General features: G+C 41.6%; 1 protein-coding gene across 3 annotated transcripts in view; it reads left to right on the top strand.

Annotated features, from left to right (window-relative positions):
- CDK12 (cyclin dependent kinase 12) overlaps positions 1 to 22,152 on the top strand; it is a 57,560-nt gene extending 35,408 nt beyond the window's left edge. Inside the window, exons 12-15 of one of the 3 annotated variants that reach the window (XR_005010186.1) lie at positions 1,367 to 1,578; positions 2,424 to 2,876; positions 20,721 to 20,844; positions 22,062 to 22,152. Coding sequence is in view for 2 of the 3 variants with exons in the window: in XM_036754784.1 (XP_036610679.1) it covers positions 1,367 to 1,578; positions 2,424 to 2,876; positions 6,483 to 7,195 (1,378 nt within the window). In the remaining variant the exon portion in view is untranslated. Of the gene's footprint in view, positions 1 to 1,366; positions 1,579 to 2,423; positions 2,877 to 6,482; positions 9,384 to 20,720; positions 20,845 to 22,061 lie in introns of those variants that run through there. The other 2 variants (XM_036754785.1, XM_036754784.1) reach the window with 2 other exon arrangements.
- Positions 22,153 to 23,491: the final 1,339 nt, after the last annotated feature.

The following is a 23,491-nucleotide window of genomic DNA, read 5'->3' as shown; positions in this document are numbered from 1 at the left end:
CACCTCTAACACTACCTCTGTGACCTTGGGCAAGTCACATAACCTCCCTAGGCCTCAGTTCCCTGATCTGTAAAATGAATGAGTTGGACTAGATCGCTTCTGATATCTCTTCCAGCTCTAAATATATAATACTGTGAATTGTAGAGAAACCCCAGGGGCTCTTATACTCCAAGGAGTGGTAATAGGTGCTCTCTGTTAGCCAGTAGAGCTGACAGACAGATAGCAAGTCCTCTAGTGTTTGGACTTGTCACAAAATTTTTAAAAATTTTTTAGTATTTCCATGCCTTGAGTGGGGTAGATAAATGTGTTGAGGGAAAGAAATGTGTAATATATACATGAAGTCAATAATTAATATGTTAGGTCTTTTTTGCTGTGACCTCTAAGAGACTCTCCAAGTTCTTTTCTTGAACTGGAATTTTGTAACCTTGAATAATGTTTGAGATAAGTGGATTATGCACTGAGACTTGCCCATTTCTTTGTTTTACAAAAAAAAAAATTTCTTTATTTTACAAAGATTTTTTAGATATTGCATCATAATGAGACTTGATACAGAAGCTGTTTGCAATGTTGTAAAAAAAAAAAGTGACTGAAAATACCAAAAAATTATAAAATATTGAATCTCACGAATAAAGAAATTGATGGTATTTTCTTGGGGAGATAGTCATGTATAAAAACAGAAGAGTATCTTTTTTTTTCTTTTTTTTGCCCTCCCAAGTCAACACTGAGAAGTGTTTCCAAAATAATATATTACTGGGTTTTTGATATGCTTTGCAAGTAGTCATAGGTCAGTCTTCTCTGTGCTAAAATTGAACACACATTCTTTTATGTTGGTAAAAGTCCTTAGCCAAGTAAGAGGAGACGTGTTTTAAAACTATGAATTGGATCTATGAGTTCAAATACAAAGTTTGGTCTTTAATACTAGGACTACCTTCACTCCTGGTTTTAGGAGGTTCTCCCTCACTTTTGTGTTCTCATCAACTAAGGTTTCTCTTAAGACTTAGCCATTGTAAGTGGAGGCAGCATGGATTATACAAAGCAGGTTGGATTTGGAGTGAATGCCTATGTTTGAATCATGGCTCTGCCACTTCCTATCTTTGCAACTTTGAGCAAATTACTTCACTTCTCTGCGTCTCATTTTATTTACCTGTAAAATAAAGGGTTTGGAATAGGTGATCTTTAAGGTCTCTTCCAGCCCTAAATCTTACATTACTAGTTTGTCTATTCAGACTAGAGCTTAGATTTCTTCCATTCATTTTCCTGGTCAATATTTGTGTGTTTTCCTTCTTGTTTTGTGCTTTCTTTGCCCAATGTCTTTTCCTTACTCTCTATCACACTCCCACACACATTTCCCCTTGCCTTTTTCCAGCCTCCCCCACTGGCAGGATTGCCATGAACTATGGAGCAAGAAACGACGGCGACAGAGGCAGAGTGGCATTGTGGTGGAGGAACCACCTCTGTCCAAAATCTCTCGAAAAGAAACTACCTCAGGAGCAAATGTGGAGCCTGTGAAGAACAACAGTCCAGCACCACCCCAGCCTGCTCCTGTCAAGGTGGAACCTGGGGCTGGGGATGCAATAGGTCAGTGTTGGGAATAGAGGCTTTTGTGTTTGTTACAAGCACCATTCTGGTGAGAGCTACTATTAAAAGATCATGCAAAAATCATTTTACTTGACCTTTAAACCTCTTCCATTAAAGCAGTAGTAAAAATGTGGTATCTGTCTTAGCAAAAGAGGAGAGAGTGATACACAGCCTTATGAATTTAGAGCTAAAACGTCATTTTCTTTACTAAGTTTAAAGAAACTGAGCTAACTGTATTCTATTAGAGTGTTGGATTTGGAGTGCTAATTATTAGCTAAATGCTTGATAATTTATTTTTCATAAATCAGACTAGATAAACCAAATTTGGCTTAGTACTAGCACCAACTTTAACATAATCTACCACATACTGTGAAACTTTTGATGTCAAGTGAATATTCTTATGAAGACTGACCATGTGGTTTTTTGCTGTATGTGTCAGAGATATTCTCTGAGTTGAGTATATCCAAATATGTATAAGGAGCTGTTATAACAAGGTCTTGCTATAATAGCAACTTTTCTTAGACAACAAATATTATTTTCTCATCTTTCCCAACCAATCTTGTCTCTACTTGGAGTCATACAGTTCAGAAAGCAAATTAAATCAACATTTTAAACTACTCATCTGGCATAAAATAGCAACCTAGAATAAGTGGATTTTTAAAAATTGCTTCAGTGTGCCTAGGTGCTTTCAAGTATATTAAATAATAGTTATTACGGGAAATGGGAAGATAGAGGGAGATTTTCAGTTCAAATGGAATGGAAGAGACTTGGTTTTGCCACTTCAGGAGGGTTAACCCCTCTTTTCTGCCGCCTCCTTCTGTGATGGCTCCGCTGTCTCTCCACAGGCCTTGGTGACATCACACAGCAGCTGAATCAAAGTGAGCTGGCAGTGTTACTGAACCTGCTGCAGAGCCAGACTGACCTGAGCATCCCTCAGATGGCACAGCTGCTCAATGTCCATTCCAACCCAGAGATGCAACAGCAGCTAGAGGCCCTGAACCAATCCATCAATGCCCTCAATGAAGCCACGTCCCAGCATCAGGACTCCGAGCATGTGGCCCCAGAGGAGACTGTGAAGGAGCCCCCCCCTCCCGTGGTAGCCCAGCCCTCAGCAGAGCAGACAACCCCTGAAGCATCTGGCACACCAGGTGACGTGCAGAATGTGCTGGCAGTCCTCCTGAGTCAGCTGATGAAAACCCAGGAACCAACAGGCAGCCTCGAGGAAAGCAATGGAGAAAAGAGCAGTGGGCCACAGGGGCCCCGAAGAACTCCCACAATACCACAGGAGGAGGCAGCAGGTAAACAGACCAGTCATGAATCTCATTGAGCTCAGGTGCTGTTGCCCTCTTAAAAAAAAAAAATCTCTCACCATTTTCTTTTTCACACCAATGGCTTTGGGTTTGTTTTTTTCTATAACTTTATCTACAGAGGAGTCTAGCACCAATGGCATTCTGCTTCCCCATCCACTTTTCATCCCAAACTTTCAAAGCCTCTCAAAAAATACTTTGTACATACTTTTTTCCAACCCCCCAGGAAGTAGGTAAGTAGGATCCTTAAGGTGTATTTAAGCAAAGAAATGGCAACTGTAGCTGATGATTCATCTTGTACCACCTTATATGTAGTTGCCAAACCAGACCTAGTACATGAAAATTCTGAATTCCAGATCTCTGGGCCACCACCATATTTTATTTTATGCCTGTAATATATTGGACTTTTAAGTTGCTGGATACCACAGTGTTTACTTAAGATAAAAAACAAGGAAAATCAGAGCCATTTTGGAATGTTTCCTAATTAGACAATTCATACCATGCATTTCCTTCACCAAAAATAGTAACATATAAACCTCATTGTTTTAAGCTTCTGCCTTTGCAATGGATAATGTAAAGGGTCCCTAGAAAGAAATAAGCCTTCTTTCAAGATAAAAGAAAAGGAACCTAGCACTCTTTCACTCACTAGATAACCCCAGAATGTGATTTTGGGTGATGGAGGAGGATGTTTGAATTGGTTTGTAAAAATGCAGACATGTCTGATAATGTTTTCAACTTCCCAGCCGTTGCAGTTACTCATTTAGACTCCAGAATTTGAGGAAGCACAAGGGTTCAATTCACTAGCCTTTCTGTTTTAGGCTCCTGATTTCACATTTCATGTGGTGTGATTTGAGATGTGTGTACCTGATCTCCACATGCATATACATACACTACAGAAAAGCACTAGCATGAGCCATTTAGAAATTTTTAGACTTAGAGACCTTAGAGTTAAGTCTATCCCCTCATTTTCTAGTGGAGAAAACAGACTCAGAGTGACTTGCCCAAGATCACACAGCTAGTTAGTAGCAGAGCCAAGACAAAAACCAATGATTCCAGTATTGCTTTAATCAAAAGAAAATAAAATTAAGAGGTTTCCACTCCATGGGATAGTAAAGAAAGCTAATACAATACCTGTCCTCTTAATACATATATACCCTCAATTCTAATTAAACTTGTTGAAAGGGGAAGTATGTTCCATTTTAAATAACACACAATGAAGGAAACCCACCTGATAAGCCAACAAGCAATCCACCAAATGGTGAAACTGTAAGTTAAAATTAAGTCCTTGCATATAGCCATAACTTCATGGATTTGCTTTCGGAGGTGATTGTAATTGCCACCTTGCTAAGTACTGTACCTACCACTGGATTATCCAGTTGGTGTCTTAACCATGTCTATCCCTTCTTGTCTCCCTCCTGCTGCCTTTCATTTGAGCTATTTTGCTGTTTGTTAACATTTCCAGCAGAGGGCAAGCTGGGGATGTCAGACATGGTGAAAGGCCGTCAACGCAGCTGCTGTTTAGCTGCTCTGTGACTGCTGAGGAAAGTTTTTAAATCAGCTGTGTATTTTGTTACTCTACAGATCACTGAGAATTGACAGTGCTAGCAATCCCTCAGATTCTTTAGTTGTGTAATAGTATATTGTGTAAAAATATTATCTTTATTTTTAATCTTTTCAAAGAATCTTATTAACCTTACTAGTGATTATTTACTATCCAGCCACATTGCTACTTATCAGTGGAGTGTTTTCTTCTCTTCATACACGTGAAAAACAAGAAAAAAAGTGTTTGATCCCAAGAAATAGTATTATAATCTGGGTCATTTGCATGAAAGATGAAAGTTAATTGTGAAAAGAAAAGAGGTACAACTGAGAGAATATAAATTTAGTTTTGCCTTCCTTTACAGTTATGAGTTTTCAAAGCAGTTTGCTCCCTGAATTAAAATATCTGATTTTTTATATATACAGTCTGAAAAATATTTATGACTGGCACTGTGGACTTTCATAGATAGATAGATAGATAAAGGCTTGATGGGAAAGCCTCTGAAATTTATGTACATAGGTGCTTGTGTTATCAGCCCTCAGTTATCTAGGTGTATACTTTTTTATCTGCACATATACTTTTTAATTTGTGACTTTTCCATGGCTAGATGTGGTTTTTTGGGTTTAGGTTTTATTATTTTTTTTAATCCCTGCCACCTAGCAATCAACACCAGCCAATCATCTAGTATCTATAAAGTGCCTACTCTGTGCTTGGCACCTAAGCACTATGCCAATTCTTCTGCTTCCATTTGCCCAGCCCAACCTTGCATATGTATAGATAGTGTTTTTAACTTTTTAAAGTACTTTCACATGTGTGCTCAGGGAATTCAGATTTATTTTAGTAGTAGCCTTGCCAAATATAAATAAAACCCGCGATGTATTCTAAAGCCAAATAAAAACTATTTTTGATTTATCTGTGCAACTGCTGTCCTCTAGTAGCTCAGATAATCAAGAGTTGACTGTAAAAGAATGCATACATATACTTTCAGTGGTAGCAGACAGGAACATTTGGTTATTTGAAAGATACATCATTTACAAAGCATTAAACCTTTCCCTTCAATATGGTGGCCCCCGGAATTCCAAAGGCCCCATTCTCACCATAGCAACTTTACTCATGGTACTTTTAGTGTCCACCCCACGCTGGGTCCAGAGAAATTCATTATCAGATACTAGTTGCTGTAGCCAAGCAAACTGGGCTAACATCAGGGGGAAAAAGGGTATGGGGACTAATCTGAGGAAAACAATGATATTTCAAGCTACAAGCCCACGGTATTAACTCATCTCTTCTGTAAACACTTAGCATTCTTCATCATTGTGATAAATAAATTTTTTTCAAGAGCCCAGTGGTGCATGACACTGTACACAGCACTATCAGATTGTGCTTGCAAGGGAAGAAGTGGTGCAGGTAGGGAAACAGAAGGCGATTGTAATTTGCCATTAAAAATGGGCAGTATCCTTTTATCATAAAATGGGATGGGACAATAAATCTTTAGAGTATCCCATTTCTTTGGAACATGAAAATGACAAGTTGGGGATACAGGTATGGATTTCCTGAATTACAAAAATAAAAGGTTTGCCAGTTCAATACAACGATCCTGTGCACTCTTAACATCTATTTCAGGTTAATATTGTATCATCATACTTTCTGTACAGAAGATTCTTCCTTAGATTTGAAAATCAAATGTGTTTTCCCTCCCTATTTTTTCCTATTTCTACTTTAAAAAAGATAACATTTGATCCAACAGCTTAAATTGGGCTACCAGGGGCCCACAAGAAGAATGTCCCTTGAGAAAAAAGGGGGAGAGGAGGTCTGCTCCCAAAGGAGAACCAGAAAAATGCTTTGAAGTTTGATAATTTATGCCACTTTGTAGATGTAGCATGCGACTGTTTTACTTATTTTCCATGCAAGTTTCATTTTTCTAATCCCGAGAGTTATTTTTTTCCACTTCTGGGTTGCTTGTATAGGTGTGTGGGTATATATGTGTGTATGTGTGCACGTATGTGTGTATAATCACGTGATTTTAAAGATGGTGTTTAAAAGAAGTAACCCTTCCACAGCATGTCCTCCTCACATTCTTCCACCAGAGAAGAGACCCCCTGAACCCCCAGGACCTCCACCGCCGCCACCTCCACCCCCTCTGGTTGAAGGCGATCTTTCCAGCGCCCCCCAAGAGTTGAACCCAGCTATGACAGCCGCTCTACTACAGCTTTTGTCCCAGCCTGAAACGGAACCTTCTGGCCACCTGCCACATGAGCACCAGGCATTGAGACCTATGGAATATTCTACCAGACCCCATCCAAGCAGGACTTATGGAGGCACTGAGGGGCCTGAATCAGGGTTCAGTGCTACTGACACTGATGAGCGCAATTCCGGCCCAGCCTTGTCAGAACCTTTGGCCCAGACCCTGGCGAAGAGCAGGACTTTCTCAGGCTCTGTGAGCCATCTTGGGGAGTCGAGCAGTTACCAGGGCACAGGGTCAGTGCAGTTCCCAGGGGACCAGGACCTCCGATTTGCCAGGGTCCCCTTAGCATTACATTCAGTGGTTGGGCAGCCATTCCTGAAAGCCGAGGGAAGCAACAATACAGTGGTCCACACAGAGGCCAAATTGCAAAACTATGGGGAACTTGGGCCAGGGGCCACTGGGGCCAGTGGTTCAGGAGCCAGCCTTAACTGGGGAGCCCAAGCACAGGCTACTGCTTATGGAAAGCTCTATCGGGGGTCTGGGAGAGTCCCACCAAGAGGGGGAAGAGGGAGAGGAGTTCCTTATTAACCAAGAGACTGGTTTCCTGAAAGACTCCTTCCCTTTTCATCCCTTCTTTCTCTCCTCTGAACCTTTTAATGAAATCGTTTGCCAGATTGAGGTAATCGTCTGCATTTGGCTACTACCAAGCTGTTTGTCTTATTTCTTGCTCAGTTGCTGCTAGCGGGAGTTCTACATAGTACTGATGTGGGCATTTTGCTAGCCAGACCCCCTTTACTGGGCTGGGGCCAGAGCATGAACAACTTCAGCCCTAGCTGGCAGATGCTGGTGAAAGAGTTTGGGGAGGGTCATTAAATTGGAAACTAAATATTTTAGCAGCTCAGAACCTGCCCTACTTGGACAGGAAATAGAAAAAATAGTTACAGCTCTGAGGCAAAAATCAGAGAGGAGGCTCTTTTGTTTTTGTTCCCTCCACCCTTCTACCTCTTAAGTGATTTCCCCCCCAGTCTTCTGTTTTATAATTTTAAAAAATAAAGTTCAGAAAATTCAGTCTTCTGCATTGAGCAAAACTGGGAATGCATTGGCTGGTTTAAGAACATGCACCCTCCCATCTGCCACCCCAACTTTTTGCTTTTAAGTGAATCTCTTTTTCTGTTAAGCTGCTAGACACATCTCTTTTTCTGATAAATTTTCTGTCCCCAAAGTTTGTTCCATGTATGCCTTCTCTCCCTGCATCTGAAGCAGGTTGCAGAATGTGATTGTCTTGGGCAAACGTGGACTTTTTCCTCCCTTCCTTTTTTGCCCCATTTTGGAAGGGCCTTTTTTTTTTTTAAAGACATGTGTGGGGAAATTGAACCTTTTAGAAGCTCAAGAGCCCAGGATGATTCTTTAACTTTTTTGAAATAAAGGAAAGGAAATTGAAATCCCAACATTGTTCTCTGTAACTCTTCAATTCCAAAAAAGGTTTAAAAAATTGTTCATAAAACCCTACTCAAGTGGGGAAGGTGCTACATACCGGAGTTTTTGGTTTGTAAATGGGGACAGCCCTGGATATTGCTGCTGGACTGGGGTTACAGACAGTGCCTCTGTACTTAGCTAAAGATATAGCAGTTAGTGTACTGTTTACACATATATATTTTTGATGTCAGAAAGTATTTAAAGATCTTTCTGGTTCCCACAGAGCATTGAAATATTGTCAGAGGAAAAAAAAGGAGGGGGGAACGGACAAGTAAAAGGACATGTAAATTTAGTGTAGAGTGGGTGTTTTTCCTGGAGATGTATCAATACCTGGTACTTTATTATTGTTATTAAGTTTAAAATTAAGGAACTGGGGGGAAGGAATCATATTTGCTATGTACACATACCAGTACCTATGCCCTGCCAATCCTTTTTGAAGGTTCCCCCAGAGAAATTTCATGTTTATTTTAGTTTTGATAAAGCAGGTTGTATTGTGATTGCCTGGTTAGAACCTTGCCTTATCACAAGAATTCAAAAAGGGAAATGTTCTGAAGCAGGGGTGGGAAAGGGATACATATGAAGGTATATATCTGTATGCGCTTCATATTGAAGGAAAGATATGAGTACCAGTATATGTAGTGTTTCAGACAGGTACATACATTCACATGAGTCTTTATCTGCATAGATTATATATGATTTCTGAGAAGTTAGACCCCTTTTATGAATAAAGGCAAACATTGGCTGTTGGTTTTAGCAGTCTGGGGGAGGATTTGCAGAATTCAAATGAAAGAATATGAAAGCAGTACCATAAGAGAAAAATACACTTATTTTTTTTAAAGAAAGAAGAAACCTCCAAAGACATACATAACCCTCATTGTTTTTCCCTTTATTGCAAATGGCAGAGTTCTGGTGTGAGTGTGTTTATTTTATTTTACTTTGGTTTTTGGTCTGGTTTTTGCCCGTGGTGACACAACACTGATTGGAAAGAGAATCTTCTAAACTATTCTGGCCCTGACATATTTCATTACCAACATGTCCTTCTGAATTAGCTAGCCTCATCGACACAGTGTTGGTGACCTGCATTAAAAGTCACTTGAGCTTCTCAGCTTGTTGACTTTGGAGTCCTCATTTATGGGCCTTTATACTTGGGATTATTACCTGAATTTGAGGCATTTAGCTTCAATTTGCTCTGCCTTTGATAAAGAAGTTGAGCTTGGGATACTTTCACAAGTATCTGAAATGAAATAGAATTGGTTGCCCCACCCAGTCTGAATAAAATTCTCTCTACATTTTCATTGTATTTTGGTTGTCAACTGTCATCTATCACAGTTTTTTGGTGTGTACTTTTCCTCACCCCCACCATTGCCATTTAAAAAAAATTATGCCAAATATCTTAAGCAATGTGCTTATTTCCTGTTGTGACTTGTACCCCTTCTGAGGTAAGGGGACAGGTGTGTTAGCATGTGTGTATGTATGTGTGATTTCCCTCCACTCCTCCATTCATTGTTGAAAACTTTAAAAAAGAAAAACAGGCATTGGGGATTTTTGAATTTTTCAAGGGGGAAAAATCCCTTAACTACTTTGGATTCAGTGGAGGAAAAAATACTATGAATTGTTCAGCTATATTTAAACGTGGTGGAAACAAAAGTTTGACAGGATTTCATTTTTGCTGATAAAAGAAAAATTACAAAATATAGTCTACCCCCATTAAAAATGGGGAACAGAATTGGTTTTTTTTTTATTGTACCATGAAGAAGAGAAACATTAAACATTATTTTGAGCAGATGAGAAATTTTATTCCATTTCATAAATAAGGGATGGGAAGTAAAACTGTTTTGACCAGAATATTTTTTGTCATTTTGGGAAATTTTGACCCAGTTTTCTTAAGTTGCTCTGTCCATAGGAAAAATGATTTTTTTTTTTAATGAGGGAAATTAAATGTACTTAAAACAGGACAGCACCAAGTTGAGTAGGTCTCTCATTAGGCTGCTTCCACCTTAAACATCCCCTCCATATATATATATATATGTATATATATATATAAATATATATGTGTATACATATATATGTGTGTGTGTATATATGTAATATACATATAAAGTTACAGTGCTGAAATGGTTAACAGGTTTTGACAGAGATTGCTATAGCAAAGAAGTGTCAGTGACCACTTTATTCTTCTTTGAGTTGGGTTTCTGACACCATAAATCCCCTCTTTCTCATTTTTTTGTTCCTTCTCCCTTCCCTGCCCCCCGGGTGTACCTTTGTCTATGTACAGATATTTTGTAATATATTAAATTTTTTTCCTTTCAGTTTATAAAAATGGAAAGTGGAGATTGGAAAATTAAATATTTCCTTGTTACTGTACCACTTTTGCTCCATTGCATTTCCTTCTTCTGTAGCCTCTAATCAGGTGTGATAATATGTAAAGGTCATTTTCTTATTTGAAATCAGGTATTCTCAATCTAGGGCCCTGTAGGCTTGAAACTACGGAATTGGGTGTTCTCCACTTAAGGGGTAAAGCGGAGGCAAATGGTGTTCGAAAATTTGGGAGTGAGAATAGGGAGATGGGGAAATTTGGAATTGAGATGTAATTTTAAAGAGAAAACTGAAGTTGAAGTCTGTGAAGAACACAGTTGAAACATAACCCATGCAAGGTTATGCAAATAAATGATTATGCAAATTGTAGCACTGCCAAACCACAAAAGTTGAGCTTCATGTACCCTGACTCCTCCATGCAGGAGAGGTAAGTGGGTTTGAGCTCAGCTGCAGCTAAAGGAAAATAAAGTAGGGAACCCTTTAAAGTGAAGGAATAGCATAGGTCTCAAGCCAAACACCTCCTGTTCTTGTGATGTCTCCATCAGAGGGATTAGGTATGAACAGTTGCTGTATTGTTCATTTCTCCTAGTTGGCAAGCCCAGGAAGCAAGTCAAAGACTTTCACTGTATGAAAGCTATGTTAGCGTCAGATTCTTCTCTTATATAACCACTTGAGTAAACCTATCCACATTCCCCATGGCAAAGAAGGTTACAGGTTAAGTTCTTCCTTCTAATAAGTTCAACCAGCCTGGGAATCTAATGACAAAGACAAATAAGATTCAAAAGAAAGGGGGAAGAAGATGTAGTTCTAAGAAAGTTTGAGGATCAGGATGAGGAGGACAATTTCTTTTTGGCCAGTGGAGAATTGGTAGATAGACACAGGAAAAAGGAGAGAAGACAGGAGCTCAAGAACAGGAAATTGTTTCCTATAGCTTATACAAGACTGCCTTTTAACTTGCAAGTCTTAAAGATCCATTGCTTCTTTGCACATAACCCCAGTTTTTCCTTAATGCAAAAGTGTTTGTAAAGCAAGAGAATGAAGCATTTTACTAGATCTTTCTTGGGACATACTTGCTAATACTATCCTGCCTTATTCTGATGGCCAAGCTCTAGGGAAAGGGAGTTCTAGACAACCTGTTTATGTTGCAAGCTGAAGCAAGGGTAAGGCACTCCTGTCCACAGTAGTGAACATCAGTCCCATTAGCAGATAATAAGAAAAGTCTGGTCTTTAACACTGAGTACTCAAGCCCAATATTTAGCTAACTCCAAGTCACCAAACTTCTCAGCCTCAGTTTCCTCATCCCTAAAAAGAAACTGTACTAGATGATTTAGGTCCCTTCCAGCTCTAAATCTATGATCCTTTCTCCAATATTTCCACTTTTAAGACCATTACTCATTTTTCTATATAATATAACCTTGCAACTCAATTCCACAAGTTCCCCTGCCACTTTGACATTTATTTTCCACAACCTTAGGCTTTTCCTGTGTTGTAGGGATTTGTCTCTAGTGGAGTCAGAGGAATTTCTCAGCCTAAGATATTGAGGATGAACTGAGTTCTTTGTTTTTGTTTTTAGTTCTAGCATACAGCCTTACATCTTTTTGGTTCTGCTTCATTTCTCTGTTCCAGCCTCATTGTCTTTCTGAAAAGCCTAGGGTAGGTTGGAGAATGAGCAGATGCTTTGGCCTTATCCTCCAGGAGAGGCTGAGCCCTGCTCTGTTCAGGCTTTTATAGTGGAGATGAGCAGGACAGCATTGGGACTAGGAACACTAGAACTGGGTGCTGGTCCCAGGTGTAGGATTTTCCTCTCCCCTGTTGCATTATCTTTAGGAATATTCTACAGATAAGATGAGTTTACTCCAAATCTGGAGAGGCACAAGGCATAGAAGATAGGAAAGAACGAAAGGTTTTGTAGTTATTTGGCCTGGGTTTGCTTCTGCTAAAGATCTTCATGACCTCAAGCAAGTCTCTTAACTTCTCTGGGCCTCAGTTTCCTCATCTGTGAAATGAGGAAGTTGGACTATCATCTGATCTCTAAGGTTCTCTTCAACTCTTAAGTTCTGTATTTCTAAGGAGAAGCAACCTTTGGTATGTGTGCCCCTGAGTGACAGTTGTTGACACTATAGCACACAATATATATATATACATCTGTATCTACTCTTCCCCTTCCAGCCTATGCCTTAGGCTTGCCAGAGGCATCCATTTCCCTTCCCATTTACCTAGGGCTAAAGAGGTGGCCACTAGGGCTCCACAGGAGCACAGCAGTGTCTTAGAAAGGTTTTCAGCCATTTGGAGTGGGGCGATTTGTAGGATAGAGAGGAGGAAGCCAAATGAGACCAATGATATCTTAGATGGACTTTGGCTTTGTTGGTGGGTATAGGAAGTTTTATTTGTGAGAAGGCAGAATGGAAGAAAAGATAAATTGGTCTGCTGAGTGGCCTCCAGCTGGGCTAGAAGGGGTCAGGGGTAGTCTTCTATACCACCCCCAGCCAGCTTTGAAGCTTGTTACTTCTACCACTGACATTTCAAAGCTCAGCTACAGATGTTGTCTGTTGGACACAAGATTTGGTGTGACTGAAGGGGAGGGGCAAGAGGGGGACCTACTGTCCATGGTAAAGCATGTGGAAGCTACTCTGGTGTCCTGGTGATTTGATCCCTGGGGCACTTGCATCTATGCCTGGACACTTGATTTCTCTCATATGGCCACCTCAAAGATAATGTTTTAGAGCCAAAAAAGGGAAAGAAGCTAGAAGCTAGTTTGGGGTGAACAGTCTATGTTACCAGGTTAGTCTATGTTAGTCTACCAGTCTGTGTTAGGCCAGGTTCACTTGGGGTGGATTATCTTTTAATGGGGCTTTTTTTTTTGAGGGGGAAAGGCAGGGCAATTGGGGTTAAGTAACTTGCCCAAGGTCACACAGCTAGTAAGTGTGTCAAGTATCTGAGGCCAGATTTGAACTGAGGTCCTCCTGACTCCAGGGCTGGTGCTCTACTCACTGCGCCACCTAGCTGCTCCTTAATGGGGCTTTTCTTACTTTCTCTGTCAGCCTCAGAGCTGTGCTGTAGTTTATCCTTCTAGGAAAAGAATATATGGGCATGACCCACAATAGGAAAGTTATGTTAAAACACAAGAACTTTCCTAGAATAGTTAAGACACTGGAATCTAGGAATCCCTTTCTTTGGAAATGTTGCTCTGGATTGGTTTAAGTGGGCTTTATTTTAAAGGCAAGGAGATGGTTAAAGTGATTTCTCAAGGTCCCTTCCTACCTGATAGTTGAGGATAAGCTAGAGACTTTCTGTCCAAAGCATACCATTTCCCAGGGAATCAGGAAGTAGTTTCTTCTCTCTCTATCTCCTCAGAGGCTATAAAAGGATTAGAACATAATTTAAGGATAGGGTGGGTGAAAAGGCTTTGGTTTCTGAGTGGGCCTCAAGTCAGAGAGTAGTCTGATGAGCTCTTTCCAGGAGTGGATTCTTGTACGCCATTAACATATAAGACAACCTGAGAGGCTGGCTGTAAACCAAACCTCTGAGATCAAAGATGGGTTAGAGGAATGAGGTGAAGTTGTAGGGGTTGATGAGGCAAAGTAAAATGGGGCCATGCTGATGTAGGTGGCCTTTGACAAAAAACAGTAGCTCCTTATTACCTCAGAAGAATCTCATTGCCGTGGATGTTTAGAGTGGGAGCAAGGATTTTTTTTTTCTCAGCTTTCACTTGCTCCAGAAAAGCAATTGTTAATGTGTTTAGCCCTGTGGAAGGTAACTAAACATTGAGAATGAGAAAGTGTGAGCTCAAAAGTCCAGACCTTTTCCAACTTCAGGAACACCTGAATCTAACCCTGTACGAGAGTCGTTAATTCCTCCTGGGTGACAGAAGGCCTAAAAAAGGATTGAGGGCAAAGAAATTGAAGGAAAGAGGAAGAGATGGAATAAAGGAAAGAATTTGGGGTATCCAAGTATCTCTAGAGTAGAGGAGAACTGAGGATAACGGAATGTTTCAAAGCAGAGGTTCTTAACCATTTTTGTGTCTTGATCCCCTTGTGGTAAAGCCTATAGACCTCTGCTTAAAATACTGTTTTTAAGTGCATAAAATAAATATATAGGATTACAAAGGAAGGAGCCCTGTTATATTGAAATAGCTACCAAAAGATTTTTTCTTATATGTTCATGGATTATAGGTTAATTGCTACTTTCTGGAGACCCATGGTGTTTCAGTGACCAATAGTTTAGAAGTATAGGACTGGCATGCTAGAGCTGGGTGTCAGGGTTAAGGGAATCCTGCTAGAGAAGGCTAGGCTTGGTCAAGTACATAACTCATGTGATGACTGTGATTTAGCCCTCTTTGTGCATCCCAAGTGAATTATTTGGGAACTAGAAGGAAGAATAAAACCCATTTGAATGGTTGAGGGGAGGGGAGGTTAAGTCTTGGTCTAGGTTAACCCTAACCTAGTTCCGATGGGTTTTCTCTTCAGTGTAGCTCTGAATACTGTATTAGGGGTAGAGAAGAATAGAAAAGACAAAAAAACTGAAAGTAAAGGTTGAAAATATCAGGGTGTTTGACCTAGAGGAAATGCCATAGCATGGAAGAGTGGTTCACCCTCTACAACACAATTACTTTTACTGTCTTTAACCATTCATTTAAAAGGAATTGTGTGGAAGATGCTCAGATGTACATTTTTGTTACTGTAGAGGGCCAATCTTGAAAAAGTGAAATTAAACATTAGGAAGGCTTTACCAGTAGTAAACACTGAAAGAGGAATCTCATGAGAGGTTGTTGTGAGATCTCTATCCCTGGAGACCTTTACAAATGGGCATAGGTTTACCTGAAGTCCAGGAAATGAAGCTTTGGGTTTGTGATTCTGATTCTAGGGATTCAGGTCATGGATTGTGAATTGACCATGGGTACAAAGAATGGGATAGTCCTCATTCTAGCAATTACCCAGCCAAAGTGGGGAGGTTGAACCTTCACATACCTTTGTGCTTGTTTGTAGCTTTTTTGTAGCTTACTTTGAAGTCAGGCAGCTGAATTTGTGGTTTGGAAGACCACATCCAATGCCACATTGCTGAAAGGACTAGTCTGATAGGTAGCACAACACATATGTATGTCCTTGGTTGTTTTGAGATCATTCACCCACATACGCACACATCCACATGCCTCTGTGCCTCTCCTTCCTTCCTTTTCCTCCTTTTAGTCCTCTTGGAGGGATGCTGAGTGCCTCAGGAGCCCCTGAGCTAGCGGTCTCAGATGCAAGAAATCATTTTTCCTGGGAAAAGGCAATATGATGTAGTAGAAAGCGTAGTAGACTGAAAGTTCATCTGGACCCTTAGTTCTTGTCCTTATTTATAGAATTTCAGTGGGGAAGCAATAATTCAACGATATTGGGTGCCTTCTGTCTATAGATTTGGATGGAGTCTCGGGGAGAAATCAAAGATGGTTCTAGCTTTTAAAGAGCTCCGGAATCCTCTTGGGAAAGGTGGAAAGCGGAGACACAAACCTTAACAACAACAAAAAACAAGTTCAAGAACGCTCAAGTAAACGTATATTTTTGGTTTTGGATCAGGCCTGTGATTTCAGTGGTGGAGGAACTCCCAGTATGGAATCTCCCTCCACTGATAGAGATCAGTCACTTCTGTAACTTATAGTCTTAGAGAGTTTCCTGGGATACTGAGAGGTTGCCCCATTTTCACAGGCAGTATGAGTCGAAGGCAGGAATTAAACCCCGGTCTTCCTAACTCTAAGATATGACCGTGACAAAATGCCTCTCAAGCAAACATGTTAATGAATACAAATTAAAATACTGTAGAGAAGTGAGACTAGGGTAGGACAGGCTTGTTGAGGGAAGCATGTTTTGAGATAATTGGAAGGAATGATACGGGTGGCCGAGAAGTAGAGCCTTCTAGTTACTTGGGCTGGCACAACCAAAGGCAAGCGAATGAGAATGAACCTGCCCTGTGTAAATGTGACTAACGTAATTAGAACAAGATGATGCTGAGGGATGAGAACGGTGAGCTAGTGGAGCAGCCTCGAAGGTCAGTCTTACAAATTCAAGTTTAGTTTGATTGACAATTTAGGGACTCTGTATGTTTTTAAGCAGAAGAATGGCACTTGTGGAAGATTATTCTAGTATGAGTTAAAACAGAGAGGGATTGGTGGTTAACTGTTGCAGTTGTCTAGCCATGAGGTAGGTGATGAGAAACTGGACTAAAGTAAGTACTGGTGCGACTAAAGGAAAGGATTAGAGGTAGAAATACTTGGAATACTAGAAGTACTTAATGATGCTTTTAATGGGGAAAATGAAGGTGCTAACTCCAGTGTTATGAGCCTCGGAAACTGGTGTGGGAATTGGGAAGTGGTATGTTTTGGTTTTTAGGAGGAAGGGGGCATTACTATATAAACCTATGATAAAGATAGGATCATTTTCAGTATTGGGGGACATAGGTAGTATGAGGCTCAGTAAGGTAAGCACAGTATAGTGGTGAGAGCCTTGGATCTGAAGGCAGAAGAACTAGGTTCTAAGTCCTGGCTCTGTTATTACCTATGTCACCTTGGGCAGGTTACTTCCTCATATGTAAATGAAGGAGTTGGACTAATTTGATTCATCCCTTCCAGCTCTAAATGTGTAATCCTTGTCCTTTTTTGTCCCTGTCCTCCCACTGAAGGCAATAGGACTCACTTGATATCTTGAAGAGTGGATTGCTGTTTTCTTTGAGATGGGGGAAAGTGAGAGAAAGGAAGAAGCAGTGGCTACTACTATATCCCCATGGCAGTAGCCTCGCTTATTGGAAGTATGCCTGCCAGGTTTTGGTCAATTTGTCCTGGGTGTGGGAAAGAAAAATGTGAAGTTTTGCCAGATCTTTCTTTCCCCTTTAGAGCTTTAAAAGTAGGGTGTATCCAGCCTGTGACAGGCTGTCTATGTATCTGTCTATGGATACAGCACATTCTTATTCAGTGCTTGGAAGGCCTCTCTCTCTGTCCCTCCCTTGGGGTCGTTTGTATCTCCATCTTTTTTGCTCCCACAGCCATAAAGTGGTGGTGGGGGGGGGGCTTGTTTATTAATTGGGTTGGGAATGGGGAGGGAACCAGCAGGGGACTCTTTAGTGTATCGGGTGGGGGGTCTTGCTGAACGAGCCCATTAGCCAACCCCACCGGCAGCTGAAACGGGGCTGCAGCCAAGTCCTCTCTGTTTCAAAAACTCTCCTTTGCCCGAAGCAGATCAGAACAAGGCCTGCGGGAGCCCTTAGCTCCTGATTGCAGCTGTGAGGAAGGACAGAACAATTTACAGGAAGCCAAGTGGCTCCTGTCTTTCTCTCCTCCTCTGACTTTGGAGAGGGTAGAGGGCTGGGTCATTGAGGTCTCATTCACTAAACACACACAAGACCAAAAAAATGTATCTATATTAGGGGAGTAGTGTATAGTATATTTATGCTGTGGATATGATCACATTTTCTTCTTCTGCCTACTCAGTTGCATTATATGAAGGGTCACTGCCTAAGAACAAAGACTAGGTGGTACTAATAATATTGAAGGTAAAAGAGGGTGTTGAGATTAATTTCTCACTTATCCCCATCTAAGTGACCTTAATCTATACTCTAGAGCTTTAGCGGAGTTTGAATTGGAGGGAATGGGTATGCTTTCTTAGATTCACTCTCTGGACAGGAAAAGAGGCTCTTTTCCTAGGAAGGCTTTTATACAGGGCCTCACTGAGCTCACTTATGTGTCCCCTTTGGCTAAGTCCAAGTGAGAAACACAATAGTGGATCTATCACTTTCAGGTGGCTTAGATGCTTCATTGCTGAGTGTTCTCCAAATGGGGTTATGCCAAGTTATAGAATCAGGAAATATTAGAGAATAAAGGAACCATAGAGATCATCTATTGCAGCCTCCTAGTTGTATAGAAGAGAAAGGAATTCCTCTCGGCAGAGAGTGGAAGGAATGATTTGTCTAGAGGTTCCATAGGTACTTAGTTGGAAATGTTAGGACCAGGAGTCAGGACAAAACTTTTAGACTAGTGCTGTTTCCATGATACCACTTTTTTCAACTATATATGCATACATATATGTGCATATATATGTGTATATGTATATATGTATATATACATATATATACACACATATGTATGTATACAGAGAGAGAAAGAGGCAAATGAGACATCCAGGCTGATGTGTGGAGATGGTGGGGAGGTATTAGGGAAAAGGCGCTGAGAAGATTTCTATGCATTCTGTCACTAAATGAATAATATGCAAATGGCATACAAATTGAGAGAAAGGCATTTTTAGAGTCAAGCTCCAACTCACTTGCGAACATGACTCTAGTTATGGTCATGGCTGGAGATTCTGATACCCTTCACCTTTAAGTAGTAGCAGTCTTAGGACACCTATCACCCTCCCATGGGCAAAGAAAAAAAAAAGATTATTAGTGGCAGGAGAGATTTCTTGCAAAGTTTGAACTCTTGAGTCATAATACAGACACATTGAAATGCAAAGGAGGAAGAAGGGAAGAAAGGGAATAGACTCACCAGGTAGAGAACCAAAATCAAAAGTCTCTGAAGCTTCAAAGGGTCCATAGGCCCTCAGCATGATGGGGCTCCATTTGAGAGTATACTGGTGTATATCCCTAGGGGAGAGGGCAGCCTCCACCTGGTGGTGGGTAGGAGAAGACACTATACACAGCTGTTCAGTACTGTGGTTGTAGGCCAATACTTTGCTTTGGGTGCATAGTTTAGAAGAGCCAAGATGATAAGGAAAGTGGGAGGTTCCTTATTTCTAGCTTTTTCTCAGATAGGACTAAGGCATGAAGTGAAAAAGAGAAGAAGAGCTTGCTAGAGAGCTTAGACATCAAGGTCTTAGTCAAGGCTAAGGGTACACGGAGATAAGGAGTGAACACTAAGGCTATTGATGAGGCGGAATCTAGTTACCCATCAAATTTCTTTGTATTTGTCATCTGATCCTGTCAACCTCAAGATTGATGGGAGCCAGGCACGGGGCAAAATATGGGGTTGGCCTCCATACAGATTGGTCCCTAGCTTGGTGGCAGAGGGTGTATCTCTTATTCACCTGAATTACTCCCAATAAACTGCCTCATTGTCAAAGCCCTTTTCCTGGCCTCTAAACCACCTTTCAGAGAAGTTAGAACACACTTCTATAAAGGGCTGTGATCCTCAGGTCCACACAGCATCCTTTCTCCAACCAAGCCCACCAACCCAATGTATGACCCATCTTTCCTGCAAAATTTACATGTATAATTTTGTGATTTATCATTTTAATTTCTGTTGATTCATGTCTTTCTGGTCTCCCTCATCACACCAGCTGCTTTCAAAAAAAAAAAGGGAAAGTCTGTTTGCCATCTAGGGTTGGGAGTAATAGTACTTTACATTTGTGTAACACTTTACATTTCACATATACTCTTTCAAGTGAATCTTGCCCTAATCCCATGAAGTGGGTGACTAGGACACTGTGACTTAACCAAGGTCACACAGCAAGTCTGTGTAATGAGGACTAGACTCCAGTTCTTTAAACTCCTAGTCCAGTGTTCCTTCTCATCTATACTACAGTGCCTCTAGGGAATGGTGTCTGTTTTTTACTCAGGACTTCAAGTGTCTGATATGAATGAACAAATGTATCATTTATTAAGTGTGTAAAGCACTCAGCTAAGTGCTGGGAATACAAGTGGAAAAGAGAAACAATCCCTTCTTTCAAAGAGCTCACATACTAATGGAGAAGGCAACACATAGCGAATGCTTTACATCAGACAAAAGGGCCCCCATGGTCCTTAGGGTATGGGGGCAAAGTGGATGTTAATACCTCTTCTTTAGCATCATTTCCGCTGATAAAATCATATCTGTTTCTGATGTTGGACCATACGATTATGCCAAAGATTTTGGTGACAAGAACTTTCTTTTCTGAGATTTCAATGGCTGTGGCTATAGCACGTGCAGGGACAGTTGCCAGGCTGCATCTGAACAGGAGCTACTTCCCAGGATGATGGCTGAAGGCACTGAGCTGGAAGCAATGCCATTTTCAAGGGTCTTGGGTTCAGGGTCCTGGGTTGTTTCTATCAATCTGGAGGTAGTAGTGGTGGCCTACTAGCCCAGCATATACTACCTCCTATCTCTCCCCTCTCTGATGTAAAACCCAGGAGCTCAATAAAGCCTTACTGCCTTGTTTCAATTTCTCCAGGTGTTAGTGTTTAAGGGGATAGGAAGATTGTCATCATTTCTAATGTTGGCACATATCAATTAAGTGTTGCCTGCTGGAAATAGCTTCCCTGACCTGGGGTTCCTTGCTTCATGATTATAATACTAACCTACCTGTCTTTTCTTTCTTTATAGAACAAGTTAATAGCAGGAAGGGAGGCTCCTGAGGAATGAGCACCATGCCCACAATAATCTCACACTTACAGCCCTGGCAAACCTCTTGGTGTCCTTCTAGAGGTTTCTAGGATTTTGAAATCAGGTAAGAGAGAGTCTCACAGCTTGGCAGGATGCCCCTCACTCTCCCCTTTCTCTTGTCTTGGCGTCTTAGGGGAACCAAGCTAAGCTTTTTGGGGGTGGGGTCAGGGCAATTGGGGTTAAGTGACTTGCCCAAGGTCACACAGCTAGCACATGTGTCAAGTGTCTCAGGCCAGATTTGAACTCAGGTCTTCCTGACTCCAGGGCCAGTTCTGTACTCACTGTGCCACCTAGCTGCCTCCCACCCCAAGCTAAGCTTTTTTAAAAAATCTTTCCCCTAGATCTTTGGAGAAAGGGATGATAGCACTCTGGTTTGGTCATTAATCGTGGTGCCACTGATACCTCCTAGTTAGAAAGTCTTGCAACTGCTTCCATGTAGCAGTCCATTTTCTTCTCATTGTTCTGTTCTCACTGTCAGTGAACTGTTTACCATCTTCTGGATACCCATCGGGGCTAACAGCCATGTAATCATTAATCTGCAGTTTTCTTTTCTCCAGACTAGGTTCCCTCCCTTTATACATGCTACCACCCTTTGACCTCTGCTCCTTTCTTCTTTCCCCCTTTTATGTTAAGTGGGGAGGGCAGGGGATTGGAGGGGGGGGTGTCTGAGATTTCATTGATATGGGGGAACTCCCAGTGTGGAAATTTCCTCCACAGTTGCAGATTATCGATGTATCATCTTCTGGAGTTGCTCAGGGTACATAATTAGGGAACATTTGAACCAGGTTTTACTGCTTCCAAGGCAGACCATCTCTCTCTGTCCACTATACCAGGCTGCTCCCCTCCTTCCCTTCAGGCAGGGGTTCTTCATCTGGGGTTAAGATTTCAAGGAGAACTCAAAAGAGAAAACAATTCTATTTTTATTTTCGCCAAACTTTGTTTTCCTTTTTGAGTCTTTGTATTTTATGTATTTAAAAACCTGAGACTTCACCAAACTGCCAAAAAGGGGTCCATCATACAGAAAAGGTGGACAACCACTGCCTTAGGGATATATATACACCCACCAGCTCTCAGGTCTTAGTCTCCATTTGGTCACATTTTGGGTACCATATAGGTGAGGGGTCACAAGCAGGAAGAAGGGGTAGGGATGTCCCTATTTGTATATCCCTAAGGTAATGAAAAAGGCAGCCTGATGGATTGGATAGAGAGAAGGCCGGTCTGTTCCAGGGTAGGAAAGAGCTATCCTCATCTTCCTAATTTACTTTTCTACCTCCCTTCCAGGTCTTGATGAAGACCCAGCATATCCTGGGTGGTGAGTTTAAATCCTGTTCCAGAATTTATACAGACTTGTCAGCTGTCTTCTTTTACTCCTAGCTCCTGACCCAGGCAAGTCTCAGTGAAATAACCTTACAAAAATCAACTTGGTGCCCTGCCTGCCTCCAAACAGGACTGCTTGTCAGCTAGCTCAGAACAGTATGATGGCTTCCAGCCCTGACCACTGAGAAAACCTTCTTGCTGCAGCTTTATGTCCCACAAGCAGAAAAGAGGCAGTTCTCTCATTTGATGGGTATGGGAGGAAGGAACCAGTAAAGAAAGATGATGGAAGGTAGCTGGGAGGAAAAGGTCTGACTGGGGTGGGGGTGGGGAACCTGCCCCACTTGCACTTTTTCAATGGATGAGAAAGCACCAATGGCCTAAAGTCCTGGAGATTCACTCTACCCAGTAGCCTGGAGGCTTGAGGGTGTGTCCAGCCTGCTTAGAGGAGGGAGTTGGGCTGTGCCCCCAAGGAGAAGGAATTGAGGCTGTGAGATTCCACTAATTCCCAGAACTTCCCCAGGGACTGGTGAGTATGTTGGCCATAAGGAGGAATCAGCCACCAGATGTCACCCTCTGTCAGAGCTCAGGTGTCAACCTGGGCCCAGTGCCTGTGGAGACCTAGCAGGAAGGGATCAGGGCATTTCCCCCATTTCTGAGCATGCTGGAGAGCAATCATTCTCTGTGCTAGGCTTCTTCCCTCTCCTGTTTCCCTCTCCAGTCAACCACCAACCCCTACAATATAGGCATCAGCCCTGAGTGTGTGTATCAAGTGTGGACAAGAGCTTCTCAGGTAGTGGCCCTATCTTGAACTTGCCAGGCCTGATGGAGTGATAAGGCAGGTGCCAGAGGGTCAGGAAACATCCTTGGAGCTTGGAAAGCAGCAGTTATGTACAGAATGCCAAGGGGCACAAGAGGCAAAGAATTCATTTCTCTGCCCACCTCTGGCACCACCTGTCAGCCCAGGCAATCTGGCCAGCTGTCACCTCTGAGCTGCTGCCTTGGGAGGTTAGGACAAGGGACATAAGTATTAACAGCGGGGGTGAATGCAGTCTTGATTTCTGCCACAGGAGGGCACTGCCTACCAATTTAAAAGCCTGCCCCACGGGCAGTACTTAAAGGGCAGAACCTGGGTGAGGGGACATCTTTTCTTCTGGACTTCAATCAGGATTCCCTTACAGAGAAATATTACATTTATTTGAAAACCAAAGGAATAGCCTGCACTGTTTGTTCTTTCCATGGAGAAACAGTATTCATGGGTGGAGCCCTTGGATTGTTCCCAGCAGCAGGGCATCAAAGAGTCCCCCTCCTCTTGCTTCTGACTCTAGGTCCCAAGTGCCTTGAACTTCCTTGAAGACAATAGGAGTGAGTATTCAGACTTTTAGGTTATGATTAGT

Source organism: Trichosurus vulpecula, chromosome 4 (genome assembly GCF_011100635.1).
Source record: "Trichosurus vulpecula isolate mTriVul1 chromosome 4, mTriVul1.pri, whole genome shotgun sequence".
NCBI lineage: Eukaryota > Metazoa > Chordata > Mammalia > Diprotodontia > Phalangeridae > Trichosurus > Trichosurus vulpecula.
Note: the sequence above shows the minus strand (reverse complement) of the source record. Positions and strands in the feature narration are given on the sequence as shown.